This window comes from Dreissena polymorpha, chromosome 1, assembly GCF_020536995.1.
Source record: "Dreissena polymorpha isolate Duluth1 chromosome 1, UMN_Dpol_1.0, whole genome shotgun sequence".
Classification (NCBI taxonomy): domain Eukaryota; kingdom Metazoa; phylum Mollusca; class Bivalvia; order Myida; family Dreissenidae; genus Dreissena; species Dreissena polymorpha.
The window spans coordinates 136066251-136089263 of NC_068355.1; the positions used below are offsets into that span (position 1 = coordinate 136066251).

The window sequence follows — 23013 nt, forward strand, 5'->3', positions numbered from 1 at the left end:
CTGTTCTATATTTATCTTTTTTATGGCATTTTATAATAAATGCCCGTTTTCAATCAACAATGTTGTATTTGTTCATCCCTTCAAGTCATACGAGTCCGTCCGGTCTATGACCTTTTCATTACCACCCAGGACAATACATAAATATTGTTAAATAGTTCCAAGTTGGCGTGACTTAGATTGTGTTCTCACACAGTGAACTGACACTACAAACATTGGAGTTTAATCGGTCCGTGGCATAATAAAAAAAGAGCATACACCGAAATCAGCGCTTATACATACTTTGAGAGCTGATTCTAAAAATAGACGATTTAAAAAATATGAAATTTGCACATGATTCAGACGTGTTAAATTTACAGACAGTAACATACCGAATCAAAATACTATTCAAAATACTTACAAATAAAAAAAGGAAAAACTTTTATAAGTTAAATCAATTAACTGCGTACCCGTATGGAGCCGGTAATCATGGCGGTCAAACAATCAATCTCGTCCGATCGCACCTGCCACAACATGCTTTGTAGCGTCATCTGCCGGCGATATCGTCTGTAACAGTCGTATAAAATCGTAAGTTTTTACCGTATTTTACAAGGAGCAAATACATCCAATCCATGCAGGCGGCAAAATAACAAGTGACAGTACTTTGAAGTATTTTAACAACAGATGTAAAGTAGATATAAAATTGTACCATATAGCTATCAATATTACCTGTTTTGTTTTGGTGGAACGAAAATATCCAAAATATAAGAATATAGAACAATAGGACCATGCATTTGTTCACTGGTACATTTTACAGGGTATATGCTAGTCTGCTCCGACTAAATATGAACATTCTCAATGAATTTATACTGCTTTGGACTTTGCTACCGGGATGGATCTATAGTATATTTCAGTTGCTTAATATGGATACGTATATCAAAAAGTCTAAAGGCCTAGCTATATTTGGAATGGCTTTAAGTCGAATAATTATGGAAAAACACGATGCAATTTTATCTTCAGATTTTCGCAAAAAAATGTAATAACAAGGTTTTTCATTAATGCTTAGCCTGTATGAAGTTTTTTATAACAAACAATCACTTGATTACGCGCATGCGCTCTCACCTGAGCATCACGTGTACGAGGATGGCGAAGATAAGGACCACGGACGCCGACACCGACGCCCCGATGATTGTACCGTTATAATTGCCCCCAGAAATAGACAAAACATGTCACATAAAGCATGGAATAAGGATGAACTTGTAAGTTAAATGGCAATCATAATCAAAGCACCCCAGGAAGCCCGAAATCTCGTGAGCAGTTTAAAACCATTGGAGCAGTGTTCGGTATTTTACCATAAACATACATAGGGTAAGTAAATTAGAAAAATTAAAATTTTCCAAGTCCAATTTGAAACAACTGTGTATAAACATTGATAACAAAAGGTATTGGCCTACATGTAGAACAAATCCTGACAAATTTTCTTAAAAATTGGGCGAATGAGTTGGGTGGTGTAGAGAGATTGCTGTTGTTTTCAGATGGTTTGAGTAACAGGTGTTTAACCCATTTATGCCTAGCGTCTAGAAAAAAGGTCTTGGCAAACAGCGTTGACCCAGATGAGACGCCGCATGATGCGGCGTCTCATCTGGGTCTGCGCTGTTTGCTTAAAGGAATTTCTGTAAGAAATATTCTAAATATAGAAATAAATATACTAGACATCCCTAATTTTGGAAATAAATTGATCCAATTTAGAAGGATGGGAGAGTCCACTAGGCATAAATGGGTTAATTGACTAGTCACACAAACTCTAAGCTAGTGTTAAAGGCCTACACCCTGTGCTACAGGCAGCTTCCATTGACTCACTTTCTTCCACGCACTTCTCCCCGTCGAACCCACACACAGGTATATCCGGCGGCCGTTTACCATCCCTTGTGGGCCATCGACCCCCTAGAGGGTACAATGTTGGGTCGTCCTGGTACAACAGAACAGAAATGTATTACGGCTTGTATATAAAACATCGTCAGCCTTAAACATGTACACATGCACATATCGAAAGCTAATGTGAAGAGAAAGTGACCACCAAATAGTAATTACTTTATAAGTAGCGTACATACAATATCATGTAATACATGACAGTAGTTTCGAAAAAAAATCGCCTCGTAAAATTAATGTATGTAGACCATGAATGCTGCTATTTATATTGGTGGAGTATTGACTTGGTATGTACGCTTGAATGTTTCACGTGCCGCTTCACGTGCCACGTTATTTGTCTCCAGAATCAGGGTGACAGTTTTTGTAAAATACAGGTTTCTTTGTGTAAAAAGCTTTGTTTAATATTTTATATTGTAAGAATATCATATTTTACCAAATTTATATATTCGTTATATGTCAGACTATTTTATGTCTTAAAGTGTTTTCTCACCACGAATTGTGAGTAAGCAACCAGTGAAGTGAACTGTACTGAACTGTCATAACTCTTATAAAACTTGTTTATGTGTTGCGAAACTGAAATTGGTTGACTTTCATGGAAAACGATTTACTCAAGTAAAGAGCAGGACATTTTAATAATCTTATTATCGTACTGATATCGTAAAAAGTTCAGTTTATTTACTGTCTAAACTTACAGATTCGATTCTCATGAATTTCTTATCTGCATACTTGAAGTGGTACAGGTTGTAAAAGGTGCCGTCTTCGAGCATGTCCAGCACGCGATAGTTCAACATCCGGTCTCGCCCGGGCTCGTTAAAAACGATACTTCCCGTGATTCCTTTGCAGAAAGAAAACACTCTTAGGTATTTGATGCGAGACTCGCTCTGAGAAAAGAGGGTTAACTGCATGTGTCGTCAGAGTTCAGAGTGTCGTCCCATATTAGCCTGTTCAGCCCGCACATGCTTATCAGGACGACACTTTCCGCCTTAACGAGATTTATGCTAAGACGATACTTTTTGCGAATGTAATTAAACAAAGTACACTTAAACATAGTTTATGATCAAGTCGTGTGGTGTAAAGACTTGTATCAGCTGTGTTTATTGTATGAAGATGGGTCGCATGAAAGATTATCAGAAAACCAGTTTAGTGTAATCTAGTGAAGTCTAGTGTAATATTCAGTGTGTTAAATTATTTTTGGAATATTGTTTCTGACAGTTAATACCAAAGCCAATCAGGAGCTGTTTAGTGAGTGTGTTAAAGGGTGGAGGGGGGCCAAGTCGACCAAACATTTAGGCCTCACACTGTGAAAAGGATGTTTAATGCATGTTCGTAAAGAGTCGGCCTAGATTAACCAGGGCAGTCCGCAAAGGCTTATCAGTGACGGCACTTTCCGCTTTAACTAGATTTTTGCGAAGAAGAGACTTTCTTTAAACGAACAATGATAAAAGAGAAAAGTGTCGTCTCTGCGGACGGCACAATATAATCTGGGACGACACTTTACTCGCGTGCATTAAACCCCCTTTTAGCAAAACGATGATGTATATAATACCACGAAAAACGAAGTCCGTCTAGTAGAATGATACTTGAACGATAACGCACGACAAAGCTGAGCCTGACGTCTCTAATCGACTCGCAGCCGACATTATGCTATATGTTGGTTGAGTCGTGGGTAATTTTCTTAAAGTGATTACATCAGAAATATTTTATAAATGTATGATTATAAATCATTATAAACATAATTATTAACCTGTGTTCTTTATATTTGTTACTTTCTTCCAAATGTTTATCGTCAGTATTAATAATTAATAATCGATTGTCTTGACAGTGTCAAACTGCCATCTTGAAAATGTTTTCTTGTTGAGCCGTGTATTATGGCTATTCCAATTTCAAGAGCCTTTAAACTCACATTGCAGAGGAGAGTAATTTCCTGTGAAAATATGTCAACATACGATTTAGTATGGAAAATAATCATAAATAAACGATTTTGTGTTACTTAGGAACACTATATAAAAAAAAACTATTTATAAAAGAGTGAATATTTAATTAGAGCTCTGATGAATTACAATATTGACATGTTTTATCACATTTTTGATCGGCAAAACGATGGTGCATGACCAGGTGGCAGGTAAAAAAAATTCTGTACAGACTGCATATTGTCGGAACGTTCTATCACGTAATTTCACGTGATCTCTATGACCACGACTCTAAAGAACCCACGACTCAACAAAAAAAAACTACCATACAAGCTCTGCCGTATGTTATCTTTTATATAACAGACCATCCTAAATTTATCCTTCGCTAACATTTATTACCGAACCAGCTTTTCGTACTTGTTTCATTCAATTGATAGCTCAATGTATGACTTATTTCAAGTGACGTTATTTCTGTGACGAAACACATCAGTTTAAGCTAGACTCTTGAATTTAGCGACACCATGTCGGGCGTGGTGGTTTATTTTAAAGTAAAATATTTGAGCCGCGCTCTGTTAAAAGTTTAATATATGTGCGTTAAGTGTCGTCCCTGATTAACCTGTGCGAACTGCACAGGCTAATCTGGGACGTCTTTACGCACATGCATTAAACCCCCTTTTAGCAGAACGATGCTCATTCATCAAAAGCATAGAGCGATTCAAAAACGTATTTCGGAGTGTGTGTTGGTCGTGCATGTAATAAGAAACTTCGACAGAAATAAAACAAATCGCTCTAACCAGTGATTCGATATCGTATACATGTTTGTGTCATTCGGAACAAACATTCTCAAAACAAAGGTGGTTTGAGATAAATTAAGATAAAGCGATGGAAGAAGAGAACATGGACGTGCATATCGTTGTAATTTATTTTTGTTATAAGCATATGAATAAATGTATCATTGAAGTAAGCGTAAACATTTTTTTATTTTTCATGAGTACTATTAAAGCTCAAAAAGTGTCATCTATCAAATGTTAAGTTCACTTTCAGTTGCGATCGATATTTAATTATCCAAACTCTGTGATGAGTTTACTCATCTTTATTACTTATTCCTTCGTTGAATCGTTATTAAATTGTGTCGCACAATTGCAGTCAGCACAGGCTAATCAGGGACGACACTTTCCGCTTGTATGGTAATTTTAGTCCCTCCTTACCGAAAATCAAGTTTAGGCGGAAAGTGTCGTCCCTGATCAGCCTGTGCGGACTGCACAGGCTAATCTGGGATGACACTTTACGCACATGCATTAAGCCAAGTTTTCTCAGAACATGACTCAAGTGTATTAATCATCGTTGGCCAATACTAATTGTGGACGCCTTTTTGTATCGTTGACGCCGCGCAATCTGATTCTTTAATAATATGAAAAATCGGCCCATAGGCCGGCATGATCATATATGTCCGCAAGATACGAAAAACGACCCGCTCGCGACGTCAATTTGTTACTATACATAGTAACGATATCTTATATGGAAACACATTGCGGTATCACGTATTTGATTGCTAAAACAATACATATTGAAAGCATCTAATACATTGTTATACCAGAGTGTATAAAATAATGCTAGATTTATGCAGAGCACATTAAACAAAATAGTGAAAACATGCTTGTGTTCATTTTGAGATGATGAAAAGAGTTCAACAAATCTTAAAACAATGTAACTTGGACATAGTGGATAATTATTTTCATGCGTCATTGTCGGCTCGGGTTTTCTTTAATGGACCACGGGCCCAATACTTAAATGTACCCCGAGTACGTGAAATATACTGCAATGCACCCTGGAATTCTAACGCGAAATTGGTCGTTGTCGGCGTTTTTTTTAGAGTAATTATGTCCATATTTATGTCCATATTATGTAAAATCGCCTTAATATTATCGAAATTCTTGCTCAAAAAGCATGTCGAGGAAGGCTTAGTTCAACTCAAATTGTGTGTCATATTCCTTAGCGCGTTTTACGACATTGGATATTGTGCGGAAATAAAACGAAGGTACAGTCTAAATAGGCCGTTACGTTAGTATATTTCCCGTACATTTTAGTATACTTAGGAGTAACCGGAGTACATTTAAGTTGTAGCCGAGCCGAGAATGACCAATCGAGCGTTATTTCCCTCTGCGTTTGTCGTGCGCATTTGTTCTCTTTCCAATAACTGAGCAACTGGCTACTTACTATAAATAAATGACGCCATACTGATGCTGTGAAATCATCAAGATTTATCAATCGCCGTTCCAGCTCGAAAAAAAAGTTGTTTATAGTTGAATATTTAAATTTTATCTTTACGCACCAAATATACGGGATATTTGAATGTGATAGTTGTGTGAGTAATTGTGACATACCCTTAGATTTGGACGCTTCTGGCACTTGTTTGTACATCAGTGAACCATTTCGAGGATTCCCGAGGGATTTATTGAGAATATAGTGTACACAGTCTGCCCACGTGATCATTGCGTCATACAGGTAGGGTGCGTGCGCATCCAGCTGAACAATTCAGAAAAAAACATATGACTGTCTCTTTGAACATAACCTACATGTTGTCTGGTCGGGCAAGTATCCATCACTCCTGTATATAATACATTTCCAAATATGGTAATGCCTACTGCAATCTTTTGAGTTATAGCAATTTAAAGCAATCAATCAAAAGCCAGAAGAAACATGCTATAAGTAGATGTTATACACATTTATGAATGTAATCCTGGCATTTCGTCGGATCAAATTTACGGTCAAATTCTAAGTTTTGCAGATACATCTTGATATATTTTGAGTAGTTTACTGAAAACAAGCTCTTGCATGTTTTCTTTCCATTTATTTGTTTACGGCTTACCGTGAACTATCTGATAATGATACATTTTATAACTGTTTTTGTAGTATTTTTGTATATATCATTAACATAAATACATTATTTTATGTACATTAGACATGATGGTATTATGGTGATATTATTCCGCGAAAGCACGTCACGTCTCACAAAGATTTAAACACCATATGTGATTTCAGCCGCCTACCTCCGATCCGTCGAACGGAATTTCCCAATTCGGGAAATCTGCTACTGACACGTTCTTAATCTCGTTAAGAAATTCTTCGTCTTTATTTGGCGGGTCCATGATTATCTGGAAATACAACATACGCAGTGATAAAAGTTCTACATTTGTTTGTGTAATGTGTCGTCCAATATTAGCCTGTGCAGGGACGACACTTTCCGCCTAAACAAGATTTTCGCCATTAAGAGTCTTCCTTTAAACGAAAAATACAATAAAAGCGGAAAGTGTCGTCCTTGATTAGCCTGTGCGGAATGCACAGGCTAATCTGAGACGACACTTTACGCACATGCATTAAATCCCCTTTTCACAGAGCACGGCCCAAATATAGTCACGCATTCACAACAAAATAACAACGTGTCATAAGTGTGTTAACTTTCCAATCCAACATTCCAATCACATCTCAAAATCTTAAAGGGCCTTTTTACGTTTTGGTAAATTGACAAAATTAAAAAAAAAGTTGTTTCAGATTCGCAAATGTTCGGTTTAGTTATAACATTTGTGAGGAAACAATAATACTGAACATTTACCATGCTCTAAAATAGCCATTACATGCATCTTTTGACGATTTAAAGACCTAACAATTATAAAGCGCTGCAACGCGAAACGATTGAATAATTTGGAGAGTTCTGTTGTTGTCGTTATATTTTGTGACTACGAGGATTGCTTATATAAAGTTTAAAATGCATTCTTCATTGTATGAGCACGGATGGCCGATTGGTCTAAGTGGTAAAATTTTACTCCAGGACTCCAGGGGTCAGTGGTTCGAGCCCTGTTGAGGGTTACTTTTTTTTTTTTTTTTTTTTAATTTTATTCTTGATTTTTTTTACTAATCTTTTTAAATCCAATGTTCATATTTATCAATATATAGCATTTAATGACAAACTTCAATACCCGCCAAAATCTGTGACTAGGCCCCTTTAATTGTATACATATGCTTGCTTTATACACTGTAAAATAGGTCATGAAATCTTTTTCACTCACTATACATAAGCTATCGGTTCTTCGCCAAACACTGGAGTAAAAAGAACGCATGACACTTTATTTCATCACTCCTGATGAAATAAATATTGCAAATCTAAATAAAATAGGTAATGAAAGTTTCTCACATGAATGACGGATTCGAATATTTCCCTCGCCTTCTCGTCATCTGTGTCGTTTCTCTTCCATCCCCAGTCAGACAAAATCTTCGTATCCATCACCTCCCATGTGAACACCTGAAATAAGGAGGATGGGAATGTAAACAGTTAATGGGAATGGAAACAGGTAATGGGAATGGAAACAGGTAATGGGAATGGAAACATGTAATTGGAATGGAAACCGGTAATGGGAATGGAAAGATGTTATGGGAATGGAAACCGGTAATGGGAATGGAAACAGGTAATGGGAATGGAAACAGGAGAATGGGATTGACAACAGGTGAATGCGAATGGAACAGGAGAATGGGATTGAAAACAGGATAATTTGCATGAAAACACGAGATAAAAATCCAGTTTGGGCGAAAAGTGTCGTCCTTGATTAGCCTGTGTTGACTGCACCGACTAATCTGGGACGACACTTTACGCACGTGCATTAAATCCCCTTTTTCACTGAGCGAGGCTCAAACGAATTGCATACGTACGTCTCCGTTTATGCAGATGAAGGCGAACTCTCCATTGGCCATGTCCAGAGAGTGGGCTATCAGCAGGTAGTGACGCAGCATGTGATATGGCACGACGAAGATGATTACTGAAAACGTGGGGCACTGTTAGTTACTTAACCCTTTTCCGCTAAGATACGTATTTTGACGCATTTGTAGCCACTTAGAACGTTAAATTAATTTTAAGACCGTTCATTCTAGATTCAAGTTTTAAAGGCTTTATTTCCAAACTTAAGATACTGAAAAAGGTCCTCATTGTTTTGTTATTTAAAAACGTATTTCGACAAAATAACATGGTGATGCTATCACTACGCTCTCGTATATGTCGATTGGACGCTAAGTAGTACTGTAAACGTGTGCCCGAAAATGTTTTACCCAATTCATTTTATTTCAATTCAAGACTGCAAACACGTACATATGACATGAAAAGTAAAACAATCATGTCAGAGATGCAAATGATGCATATGCAATACATATACAGTTATCCGTACAAAGAAGTCGATAATATAAATTGACTTTAGGTCCGTAAATGTTTCTGCCTTTACTATACAGATGTAAAAATGCTCAACGTGTTCAAAGTGTTCCTGGCGGCCTCACCTCGCGCAAACTTTTTGATCTGCTGCATCATCTCCTTGATTTCGGAGTCCTTCGTGTCGGGTGTGACGTAATGGACGCTCCGGATGGTGTAGTTGGTATCGGCGCCGGCAGCCTGTCGCAGCGCCACCGCTACGGCCTCGTAGGGCGCCGCCTTGTCGGAGATGAGGGCGTAGTTTTGCCATTTAAAGTAGAGGCTGGTTTGACGCACAATCTCGGCTAAAAATCGAATAATGACAACGCATGTTCACGCATGCTTAAAGCTCGCGTTCAGTGCTTTAATTAAGAATTATCATATATTTTTTAATATACTTATTATTACATTTATTTATTTGTTTGTTTATTTAATTATGTATTCATTCATCCATGCATTAATTAATACGTTTGTTCTTTCTTTCGTTCGTTCGTTCGTTTATTTATTTATTTATTTATTTATCTTTTAGCTCTGCTTTTGTGTATTGAACCAATAGACGATGATTTCGATTTATTCGCCTTTCTGTTTGTCAAATGTTTTGATCAAACAATTTAAAATAAATCTATAAGTATGTGTATTTATATGTAATATATATGCTTCGACAATCGCGTTCAGTGATTGATAAGAGACTGCTGGTTAATTATTGGTGAGGGTTTTAAATTACTTGTACAATAATTTATCAAATGACCGAATTTGAATTTTTTAAGTATAATTTAAGTCCCCGTTCGCGGAGATATATATGGACAGAATCGTAAGAAAACGTGTTTTTATTGAGGATATCACTTAAAATCCGGTTGAAATCGGTTGAAAACAAACAATATAGCGATTTTTATTTTGGGGTCGAGTACGGTAAAGTACGAAAACGACCTAATTAATATTCATGATTCGACACGTTAATTCAATCATAAACAAACAAAATTGCGGGTAAGGGCGAATTAAGCGGTGAGAAGGTAAGAACAAATGCAAATACATCTTTTACAGACGGAAACTGAGTTGCCACGCTACGTTTTTGCTAAATCTATGTATTTATCTTCCATATGCTAATAATGTTTAGCGAAAGCTTAATATAGATATAATTTGCATAACTCGCGACGCTGCAATGAGTTTTGCCTATTGCATGTATTTATGATCATTTATATATCATTTTTTGCAATGCTACGTTTTTGCTAAATCTATGTATTTATCTTCCATATGCTAATAATGTTTAGCGAAAGCTAAATATAGATATTATTTGCATAACTCGCGACGCTGCAATGAGTTTTGCCTATTGCATGTATTAACGATCATTTATATATCATTTTATCGATTCAAAACCGATTTTGACCAGGTTTTCGAGGTAAACCTTGATTAAATATATTTCATTGAATTTATGTAACATTTTCTTCTCGCTATATACGATTTATATGCAAAAAAACGATCTATTCCGCGAACGGGGACTTTTAAAAATTTGAATTGCGGTAAACAAACACATTCACCAAAACATTTTATTACAAATCGATTTATACAACAAAATTACTAAATGCATATGTATAAAGATGTTGCTTGTTGTAAGAAAAACACCCTATTTATCTAGTACGTACATGTGGCGTACAGCGGTCCGGACAGACGGACGAGGGTTGTGTACTTGTCCTTATCCTTAAAGTCGAGCAGGTCGGAAACCCAGCTGAATACCGGCAGGTTCCATATTGAGCCCAGCTGCGCAACGCACCGCAAACCTAGAGCGAAATTTTCAGGGTGCGAACAGTACTCATTCAGTGAGGACGATGACTATTACATGGTACGATGCGGTCAGCGAGCCAATTTTAATCATTCAGTAAGCAGGGTGTTTCAAGCCTGGTACGAAAACGTCATTGAGCGAACATAAGTCATATGGTTAGCCGAGTGAATAAAATCTGGTACGAAACGGCCACGATGCGATAATTAACAATTCAGGTAATTAGGGTGGATCACATCTGGTACGAATCGACCAAGAAGAGAATATTTAACATTCGAACAGATGGGTGAATAAAATGTATTACTGAACGAAACATGTGCGAGTCGCAAGTTGTATTATTTAAAAAAAGTATCAAACCTGGAGGCAATGTGTAAAAAAATATGTTTACAGTGTGAATCCATCCTCGTGCAAAATAGAAAATGTATGAATCGGATTTGATCATTCTAAAATGTAGTTTACACTACAGGCTAAATCAAACAAGTCTCGAAACCATAAGGGTACGAATAGCATGTGTCTTAACTTTACAAAATCAACTATCACACCATTTGCTTACTTTATGGATTATCGACACCATGCGAAATGTTTGTTTGGTGGACTGATACCAAACATTTTCATAATTTAGATAGATAAACAATTGAACACAATTATCTACATACCAAGGTTTTTACAGTACATGTGAACATACACTGTTAAAACATATAATATAAAAAGCGATATACACATAATAACTGTCTTAATGACGTCAAAAATAATAAGCACTGCATACATGATACGTAATGTTGTCAGATACAATAAGCACTATACATGTATACATGATAACAGTCGTAATGACGTCAGAGTTACTCACCTGTGGAGCAGGGCGGACCGATGATGACATCAGGATCGAAGTCTTCAATGGACTGGACGAACGCCTGAAGCGCTTGCTTTGAGTCGCAGTTTGTGTCGTACCACTTCGCTCTGTAATATATCGAACACAAATTAGCATCGCTCTGAAAAAACGAGCATAACATGTACGATATAACCAAGCAGACGACAGTATACATGTACGATATTTACATTAAAGGACAGTATACATGTACGATATCTACATTTAAAGACAGTATACATGTACGATATTTACATTAAAAGACAGTATACATGTACGATATTTACATTAAAAGACAGTATACATGTACGATATTTACTTTAAAAGACAGTATGAGTTTACGATATGTACATTAAAAGACAGTATACACACACGATATTTGCATTAAAATACAGTAAATATGCACGATATTTACATAAAAGACAGTATACATGTACGATATTGAAAGTGTGTGAAGGCAGAGTAAAATTGTGTTCATTTTATTTTAAAAGCGTGGGTATATTGAATTGGTCTCCATCTTTCTGTCAGACCGTTCGGCCACTAGCTCCTCCTACAATATTAGCACTTGAACGTTGAAACTTAAACATATGGTAGCTATGAGCATTTGTGCGACGGTGACGGCGACGGAATTTTGATTTGACCCCTGGGTCAAAAATGATGGGAAAATAAATGGGTCAAATTGGTTCAAAAAACTCATTTTGCTAACAACATACGACGCACGTGATAATAACTTTTGACCCTGGGGTCAGATCAAAATTCCAAATAGTGCACCGTCGCACATATGCTCATAGCTACCATGTGTGTAAGTTTCAAGGTTCTAGTGCTAATAGTGTAGGAGGAGATAGAGCATTTTACTAACAACATGCGACGCACATGATAATAACTTTTGACCCAGGGGTCAGATCACAATTCCAAATAGTGCACCGTCGCACATATGCTCATAGCTACCATTTGTGTAAGTTTCAAGGTTCTGATGATGTAGTGTAGGAGGAGATAGTGGAGAACCACTAACAACATGCGACGCACATGATAATAACTTTTGACCCAGGGGTCAGATCACAATTCCAAACAGTGCACCGTCGCTCATATGCTCATAGCTACCATGTGTGTAAGTTTCAAGGTTTAAGTGCTAATAGGGTAGGAGGAAATAGTGGAAAACCACGCTCACACAAATCTTTAAAATGGTTAAAATAAACTCATTTTACTAACAATATGCGACGCACATGATAATAACTTTTGACCCAGGGGTCAGATCAAAATTTAAAATAGTGCACCGTCGACATGTGCTCATAGCTACCATGTGTGTAAGTTTCAAGGTTCTAGTGCTAATAGTGTAGGAGGAGATAGTGGAAAACCACGCCCACCAACAATTTTGTTTTAACATTACTTCTTCATTTATTCACCAATTGACTTCACATTAATACTGAACATCTCTTATGAAAACACGGTCTTTTTCGACCATCCATGTCCACAATACCCACCCCAGGGCCCCGCTCACTTTGGTGGTAAAGATCCCGAGCTATTGCAGCATGATTAAAATCCAAGCTAGTTTGGTGGTCAAGACCCCGAGCTTTTTCAGCATAATTAAAATCCAACCCAGTTTGGTGGCCGAGACCATGAGCTATTTCAGCATTAATAAAATCCAAGCCAGTTTAGTGGTCAAGATCCTGAACTATTTCGGCAAAATCAAAATCCAAGCCAGTTTGGTGGTCAAGACCCCGAGCTTTTTCAGCATAAAATTTTCGGCATAATTTAAATTAAAGCCATTTTGGTGGCCAAGACTCCGAGCTTTTTCATCATAGTAAAATCCATGCCAGTTTAGTGGTCAAGACCCCGAGCTATTTCAGCAAAATTAAAATCCAAGCCAGTTTGGTGGTCAAAACCCCCGAGCTATTTCAGCATAATAAAAATCAAAGCCAACACGGCGGTATGTGCGACAGTGCACTATTTGGAATTTTGATCTGAACCCTGGGTCAAACGTTATGGGGGTTGTGGTGGGGCCGGGTCAGAGATTTTCACTCATTTAACTAACAACATGCGGCTTAGGGATACGCGTCGCGCGTGGCCACTATCTCCTCCTACACTATTACCACTAGAACCTTGAAACTTACACACATAGTAGCTATGAGCATATGTGCGACAGTGCACTATTTAAAATTTTGATCTGACCCATGGGTCAAAAGTTATGGGAGTTGGGGTGAGGCTGGGTCAGAGATTTTTACTCATTTATTTTAGGTAATTTACATTAACTTCTTCATTTCTACACCGATTTACTTCATATTGATACTGAACTTCTCTTATGACAATACGGTAAATCTCAACTATGCATGACCCAATTACCAACCCTGGGGCGCCCCGCCCACATAGACCACGCCCACCCAAAATGTTGTTTTAACATAACTTCTTCATTTATTCACCAATTGACTTCAAATTAATACTGAACATCTCTTATGACAACACGGTCTATCTCGGCCATCCATGTCCACATTACCCAGCACGGGGCCCCACGAACATAGGCCTTGCCGACTTAACATTGCCTTTTAATATAACATATATGCAGCGTGGGGATACGCGTCGGCCTCTGCCGCGCCATTTCTAGTATTTCAATAACTTTTGCAGTGTGATAAATGTTCAAACTTAATTAATACGTTATGATTTGGTTAAATGAAAAAACAAAATAGGCGGATATTGAATGAATGAAATGTTTTTCATGCAGATAACATAAATTTTGTTAATATGTATTCGTTGAATTAATATATCATTTTGATATTTGTCTTGTTTGATGCAGACAGTAGACTGTCCATATGCTTTACCAAATATAAAAAATGTATTGAAAATAAAATAAGTATTGTATTGTTTATTTGCGATAATGCATGGGTTTAATCCATGTGCGTAAAGTGTCGTCCCAGATTAGCCTGTGCGGACTGCACAGGCTTATCAGGGAGGTCAATTTTCGCATTTATGATTTCAGAGAGTCTCTTCTAAGCAAAAATCAAGTTAAGGCGGAAAGTGTCGTCCCTGATTAGCCTGTGCACATTGCACAGGCTAATCCGGGACGGCACTTAACGCACATGCATTAAACCCCCTTTTCACAGAGCGCGGCGCATATTAAAAACATCTATGCCAAACAATGCGTGCGCGTAACATTAGTTAGTGTTTTTACATGGCATTTAATTTTATTAAAAGTAATTATGCCCGTCAATATTTTACATCGCAGCAACAATAAAGACAGTGTGTGGTGCATAAAGCGTTTTAACAATAATTACGATTAAAACGTCAGTAAGACAGTTAAGTCTCCATATCTGTTATGATTATGACATGTAGTGACTTGCGGCAAAATAAAAACACTGCAAGAAACACTCGATAGCAATTATAAGATAAGAAATATCAAACTATTTTATTAAGCTAGGCATATATTGACATGTGCAGCCTATTTGCTGCATAGATTGTTAAGCTATTAAAATGTGTATGAACTGAAAACGTTCATCAAGTTATTTTAAACTCATTAAAATAAACAGTTAATTCTTAATATTAGCTGTTCATTTTGTGTTAACTCGTATTCTGCGACACGGGTACTTGAAAAAAAAGTTTGGTCCTTATATATATAATACTCTGATTAAATATATATAAGGACCAAAAAATATTGTTTAAGTACCTGTGTTCTGTGATGTATCAATTCCTAACTTACCGGTATTTGTCATTTTCATAAATGTATAATCTAGCTGGTTTATTTCAAATGTACTGTCCCAAAGTGCGTGCACATGTGTAAACGTTTTGTTACCTACAGCAGCCGACAGTAAGGTGAAACCCATGGCAAGAAAAGAAACTAAATGAGTCTCGCTCTGTGAAAAGGGGGTTAAAAACGTGCGTAAAGTGTCGTCCCAAACGTGACTTAGCAAAACCACGTGGTCTAGCACAGGGTTTTCCTTGAAACGTATATACAAGTGCAGCGATTAGAAAACAAGTTTAATAAGTCAATGTTCTATTAAGAGTTGTATACAAATGCAGATTTGGTCTTCGCTATATTTGTATACTATTAAAAGTTCATATTTCATTCGCAAAATTAAGTGTGTCTTGTGTGTAACTGTAATATTACAATAATCGAAATCAAGCCAAGACGATTTAGGACTGGTCAGTTCGAACTTTAAACATTTAAATATATTCGCGCAAACAGTGATGTGATAAGAAATCAGTTCAAACATAACCTTACCATAAACGACAATGTAGATCATTCTTTACAATAATTTTAAATCACATAAATCGTGTGTGATAAATGGATGTTTTAAAACATGACATTTACATTTACAAAGCTCGTTAGCAAATCATATTACATGGCTGTTCACCGTTCAGGCAAGCTGAGACAGATATCAAGATTGAAGATCTGCTCGCGATAGAGTATATATTTCAGGATTTCAGGATTGACCTAGAACTGGCAATTAAATTTCATAGAATATTGCGTGGATGTTAAATAAACAAGTTTATCGCGCGATATTTTATTTAAATACATTCGTGTATCTAGCATTAACATGACTGTATGTATTTCCCAGTATGATAAATTCGCAACGCTTGTACGTAAAAGTATGTAAAACTCAAAAATCGTTAACCAAGCTTCAAAATAGTGTATGTTCTCTTGTTTTTTTCTACACACTTAATTGTTTAATTTGTAAGACGTCACATTGAAATACATTTATGCGTTATTTCATATCGAGAAAATATTCGTTTGAAAAAGGGTGATAGGTGAAAGCTTCAGTTGGTACTATAATTGCTGTAAGAGCGATTCGGCAGTAAAATTGCGTTAAAAAAATCAATCGATTGCAAATTTAAATAAAAAAAAACGTTCATCTGATGCTAAGATTCAAGATGTGCAAAAATGGCTCACAAATGTTTCTTTTAATATGGTGGTCACTTTTATGATAACACTATTTCCGCGTACACGGAAAGGCTTCGTCTTTTTTCAATGAGTTTAAATGAGCGTTGCTTTATCTCGCTGTCTTTGTGTTTCTATAAAAAAATTAGAATTTTTCATCCACCGGTAACGCAATCAATATTGGATTATTATTTTAACATTTTAAACAAAACAATACAACACATCTTAGATATCGGGAGTAGATTCAGTCAGAACGTGTAAGTTTCATCCGACGTATTATTGATATTTTCACATTGAAAAGTGGTAACAATTTAATAATTTAACATAACGTATGTTTTAGGAACAATTTACAGAAATCCTATCAGAGTTTAGACAGTGAAGTCACCCCATCTATTTTGTGTCTTAAACAACAATTTGGACCAGTGTTTTTTTTTGTATCTCACCTAAAATAACACTAAACCTTGATTATTGAGGCTATTTTTTGTTTTATATGTGTTGGCTATTGTTTTCAATAAAGTAACTAATTAGTTGACGTTTTATTATTTTGCGGCTTGCACTCGTCGCCCTTATAACGAGTTGTGGTAAAAATTCTGAATTGTAAAAACTCTCGACCAACCATAGTAAATGTAATCATTAACGTTTCTTTAAGTGTTTAATTTGACACGTCGACGTCAACTTGGTATGCGTTGGGCAACATGTCAACGTTGTACAACTCTAATAAATCATTAAATATGTCAACTGATCATATGACATATACGTCTTGTTTGGTTCTATACGTTATCCTAAACTATTAGGTGATTCTTGTAGCCTTGTCTGCTTTATGGTGAAAGTGGCCATTTCCATCATGACAAAAACTACTACTACTACTACTACTACTACTACTACTACTTCTACTACTACTACTACTACTACTACTACTACTACTACTACTACTACTACTACTGCTACTACTACTACTTCTACTACTACTACTACTACTACTACTACTACCACTACTACTTCTACTTCTACTACTACTACTCCTACTACTACTACTACCACTACTACTACTACTACTGCTACTTCCACTTCTACTACTACTACTACTACTACTACTACTACTACTACTACTACTACTACTACTACTACTACTACTACTACTACTACTTCTACTACTACTACTACTACTACTACTACTACTACTACTACTACTACTACTACTACCACTACTACTACTACTACTACTTCTACTGCTGCTTCTGCTACTTCTACTACTACTACTACTACTACTACTACTACTACTACTACTACTACTACTACTACTACTACTACTACTACTACTACATCTACTACTACTACTACTACTACTACTACCATTACTACTACTAATACCATTACTACTACTACTATTACTACTACCACTACTACTACTACTACTACTACTACTACTACTACTACTACTACTACTACTACTACTACTACTACTACTACTACTACTACTACTACTACTACTACTACTACTACTACAACTACTACAACAACAACAACAACAACTACTACTACTACTACTACTACTACTACTACTACTACTACTACTACAACTATAATAATAATAATGATAATTGCATTTGCGATGGCTTTGGATGCCAAGGGACCTAACGTTTGTATTGGGTGTACACACAATATTAATAACGACCATGGTTATGACCTTTCTAATCAAAGCTTGGCAGACAATTAACAAATCATCACAACTTTTGTCGTATGGTATCAATCATGCGTCAGGACAGTTGAGTAAGACCAGAAACATTGCACTTATGGAGTTGAACGAACATATGGAGGAGTTTAGGTATTACATATTGGATTGTTTCGCGTTTAAAGCATAGTAAAAAGGTTTCACACGTAAAAAAGAAAATACAAGAAGTCAAAAATTAATAGACACACCCAAACATTAAAATGTTTCAAAAACACACTGGCATTTTTAAATCAACTGCAAGCCAATAACTAACATTAAATTTCTTAAGCAAACTCGAGCAGATGACAAGAACATCGCTTTCCAAAATAACACATCTTTGTGTTGTGCTGTATAACTGTTCGATCATTAAGGTCGTTTCTTTAAATACACACAAGAAAACGGTCACACTTAAACAATTTTCGCACACAGTCAACGGTTCCTGTGAATGTCGTGGTAATAAAAATGTCACACAAAATTCAAACATGACCGTGATGACATGTAACGTTATTGTCCCTTAACACATTCGAAAGTATCTTTGGGCCAGATGAACAATCTACTACAATGAAATGTCAGTGTAGCTTTTTGCATTCATGCATTACGACGCGATAAATTGCGTTGATGCAGGACACAAATTATAGTACCACACTAATGTTCATATTCGTTCGTATGCTGATATAATTGTTTTCCGTAAAATCGAAAATAAATTTGCATGCAACAAGTACTATGGTTTCAACGATAAATTCAATCTCAAACACGTAGTGCTTCTTTAAGCAATTTTCTTGAGTCATGTCGATTTGGTTTTTAGAAAGAAAATATGTCTTAGCATTGAGAAACAAGATAGAGAAATATTTTTGTCAAGCCGTTCTTCATGTTATATTATATTAATGTTGGCATGAGATTACACGTGTCTATTGTCAAAGCACAAACCATAATCGTAGTTAGCCAGGGCCCTTGCTACTTTTTGAGGGATTGGGGCCGGGGCCCTTAGAGGGGGAATTTCACGTCGTTTTCGGCGAAAAGGGGAATTTTACAAGATCTTTTCACCAATCATTCAACACTTAATATTGCTCTATTTTAATGCAATTTACGTAAATGTACATTTAATCAAAGGTTTATAGCAAGATACCAGCTGGCAACATAGGTATAAAAGTAAAAAAAAAAATAAAAAAAATTGGGAGGGGGGATTTTTTAGGTGAAATAGGGGAAAAAAGTATACTATTTTAAGGGGGGCATGGGGCCGAATTTCGGCCCCAAAAACGGCCAAACGAGGGCCCTGTTGGCAGAATATTTTTGATTTTTTTATCTATTTTGATTCATCACTTTGATCTGTTTGAGTGTAGTGGGCCGTTCATATAGTTTGTTGTTTTTCGCTTATACACGTATTTAGCTTCGTCAATGAGTTCATTTGATCTGTTGCAGTGTGTAAGAATGCAACTTTGTTCCAGTTTCGGTCCCCTAATACTAGTAACGTTGAGTAATTTTAACAGTTCTTCTGATCGCATTTCAACGATATTGCTTGACAGTGCGCATAGATCTACATCAGTTTCACTGAAATTGTTTTTGAATGATTGTTGTTGCATGATGAATGAACCCTGTATAGTATGGTTAAAATGTCACAATTCCGATTTATTATTCATCATGATGAAAGATGTATTACCGGTTTGTATTGGATTTTGTTGTCACGCGATAATGATTGTCGTGATGTATGCCATGGTTTTTTTTCCGGCTGGCCGGATTAGTCGACCTTATTCAAACGCGCTGCAATTCACAGGAATGCATACTGTGGTTTATATGATAAAGAATATTACTCAATACGACATTAAACTCGTGATTTCATTCAATAATTTACGCATACGAAGAATTTTGTTGTACTCATGTGTAAATAATCATCTCAAAACTGTTATTTCAATACATATATGTATTTATATTTATTGAAATCACATAGAGATTTCATTATTATTGACTTTTTGTTGTTGAACTTAATATATAATCAAATAATCATCACTAATGAAATTTATTTATAGATTTTCTTATTACTGATTCTTAGCTATTAAACTAGCTATTTAGCTATTTGACATAATCCACTGATTATTCTAAGCATTTCCGATAACGTTTTGCTGTTCATATCAAACGTAAAAATAATATTTTTATGGCTGTACTTTTGGAAGCATTGTTCCTTTTAAAAAGACACTATGAAAACAAACAGGACAGTTTTCTATCGGTTCAATCGCCATAGGCTTGATGCTGAAATAGAATCGTTTAAAATGATGATTTGGCTAATCAGATGTTTCCAGTGTGAGATACCTCAATTCACTTTTACTGAATACGAAACCATAGTTAGTGGTTCTACCTTACATAAGGTCCCAGGGTTTTTTCACCGTTTTGCCTTATGAAAATTACGGAATTTTGCGTCGGGAAAATTCTGCATTAAGGGAACAACTTAAGTTGGAAAGATACTAAATATGGACACGTTTTCTGTATGTTTTCATGTATTATAAGCATTCAATGCCGTGTTTTAGTGGTTATAGAGAACATTTGACAATTAATACATTCCAGGCACATTAAAAAAAGAAATAAAAAATGAACATGACATCAAATAAATATTGTGTCGATTTTGGGGGGATTGTTTTCAAGTTGTTAGGGAAGAAAGCCTTAACGGATTTGTTAATGGTGTCTATATTCGGACCTACGGACTATAGTAAAACATGGCATTATTTATAAATACGATCCCGCGGCAAAGATCTCACCTGAGGGTTCCCCCTTTGAGGTCGTGGTTGAGTTCCCCTAACTGTATGCGTTTAAGGGCCAGCTTCATGGCCCCTACACTGGTGGCGGCGCTAAAATTGTAGTACTCTTTCTTAGGGGCTAGCCACGCGATCCGGTACTCATTGTCGTCGGGAGACTTCGTATATTTTCGGCATTTACCGTTGGAGCCCGTCACTATTGTTTCTTTATAGATCGCCGGATGTATTTCTTTAGGGATCGCATGATTTGTTTCTTTAGGGATCGCAGGATTTATTTCTTTAGGGATCGCAGGATTAGTTTCTTTAGGTGTCGCAGGATTTGTTTCTTTATAGATCGCAGGACTTGTTTCTTTAGAAATCACTGGAATTGTTTCTTTAGGAATCGAAGGATTTGTTTCTTTAGGGATAGCATCGCTTGTGTCTTTAGGAATCGTAGGATTTATTTCTTTAGGGATCACAGGATTTGTTTCTTTAAGGATCGCATCACTTGTTTCTTTTTCGACTACAGGAATTGTTTCTTTTGGGATCGCAGAATTTGTTTCTTTAAGGGTCGCATCATTTGTTTCTTTGACGATCACAGGAATTGTTTGTTTTGGGATCGCATAATTTGTTTCTTTAGGGATAGTATCATTTGTTTTTTTAGGGATAGTATCATTTGTTTCTTTAGGGATAGTATCATTTGTTTCTTTAGAGATCACATCATGTGTTTCTTCGGTAACCGCAGGGTTACTTGAAAGATTTGGATCAAGAGTGTTGACGCTACTCAAGAGCAACTGCGCTACTATTACCACAACAACCGAAACGGCCGTTTTCAAACACATTTTCTCTGCACGTACTGTTTTAATTTCTTCACCATCAAAACATGTGTTAAACTATCTATGGCCTCTTCACATCGACAACACTTATTTCATATACACACACAAAGAAGTCTGGCACGAAAGCATGTTTGTAATACGTGTGTATTTTATTACTGAAGCATTTACATCAACGTGTTTTTTTCTTATATATCATCTCCAGGCAGTAACTCCATTATAGCCATGACTTAATGAAATATATATCCTTTTATCACTTGTTAAAATAACTAAAGTTATCGAATGTTTTTTCCTTTACACTTGGTTATCCAGAAATAAACTAAAACACAATTAATATAGTCCGAATCCACGTTTCAGTTAAACAATATATTTTTGATGTAATCAACCTAGTGTTTCATTCTTTTAAATAAATCCAAGAATCAGAACCTCTTATCGTGGAAAAAACAACACTGAAATGTTCATTTTTCAGCCATTTTGAGTTTAGTAATGCACCATTGTTTTTACCGAGTGACGTAATGACTCGCAACCAATCAGGACGAAGCATGCGAGGTTCATAGACAGGGCATAATGAGAACTCATCAATTACATGTCAAGCCAAGCGCATTGAAGACAACACTTTTATTTCTTAGACGACCATGTTGTCAACGCGTGGTTAAAGCTACATGCGCACGGTAAACTTTGGCGACTTTGATTAAAATTATGTTTAACTCGTGTCGCGACTAACGGCCCCTGGTACAACTTATTACCTGGTCATACCATTTAATATGATACAACACCAAATTTCATTTTAGCTGGTTATTGTATTATTAACCGGCGTTATATCAATATATATCACCTATTCATATACTTAATATTAGTAGCAGTGTTGTCAAAAACGAGTTCAGTGTCATACATGTACATTGGAGGCAATATCGCTGTAGATCACATTTGTCCAATCGGGTATTATGTATGGAATGACGGATATAAACCCGGTTCACACATAATCAAACATTTTCTTACACATGTATATGTTTGTTAGACATGTATATTGGTGTTGCTTTCTCCGGGAGAGTATCACGTGATAAGCATATAACTGATGGCCATAATTTTCAACGGACCAGGAAACATTTTCGAACTCCTCCGTTTATCCTTTCAACAAATGTGCTGAGCAAGTTTCATACCGATTTGGGCAGACGGGTGTCTGATGGAGTCTTCT

General features: G+C 36.3%; 1 protein-coding gene across 1 annotated transcript in view; it reads right to left on the reverse strand.

Moving 5' to 3' along the window:
• LOC127853729 (atrial natriuretic peptide receptor 1-like) overlaps positions 1-21827 on the reverse strand; it is a 48326-nt gene extending 26499 nt beyond the window's left edge. The window contains exons 1-12 of the mRNA XM_052388514.1: positions 21010-21827; positions 11667-11776; positions 10686-10820; positions 9135-9350; positions 8520-8626; positions 8008-8115; positions 6866-6970; positions 6200-6341; positions 2598-2740; positions 1836-1945; positions 1099-1185; positions 447-543 (exon numbers count right to left, since the gene is read on the reverse strand). Of these exons, the coding sequence (XP_052244474.1) occupies positions 447-543; positions 1099-1185; positions 1836-1945; positions 2598-2740; positions 6200-6341; positions 6866-6970; positions 8008-8115; positions 8520-8626; positions 9135-9350; positions 10686-10820; positions 11667-11776; positions 21010-21827 (2178 nt within the window). The remainder of the gene's footprint in view (positions 1-446; positions 544-1098; positions 1186-1835; positions 1946-2597; positions 2741-6199; positions 6342-6865; positions 6971-8007; positions 8116-8519; positions 8627-9134; positions 9351-10685; positions 10821-11666; positions 11777-21009) is intronic.
• Between the last annotated feature and the right edge of the window lie 1186 nt (positions 21828-23013).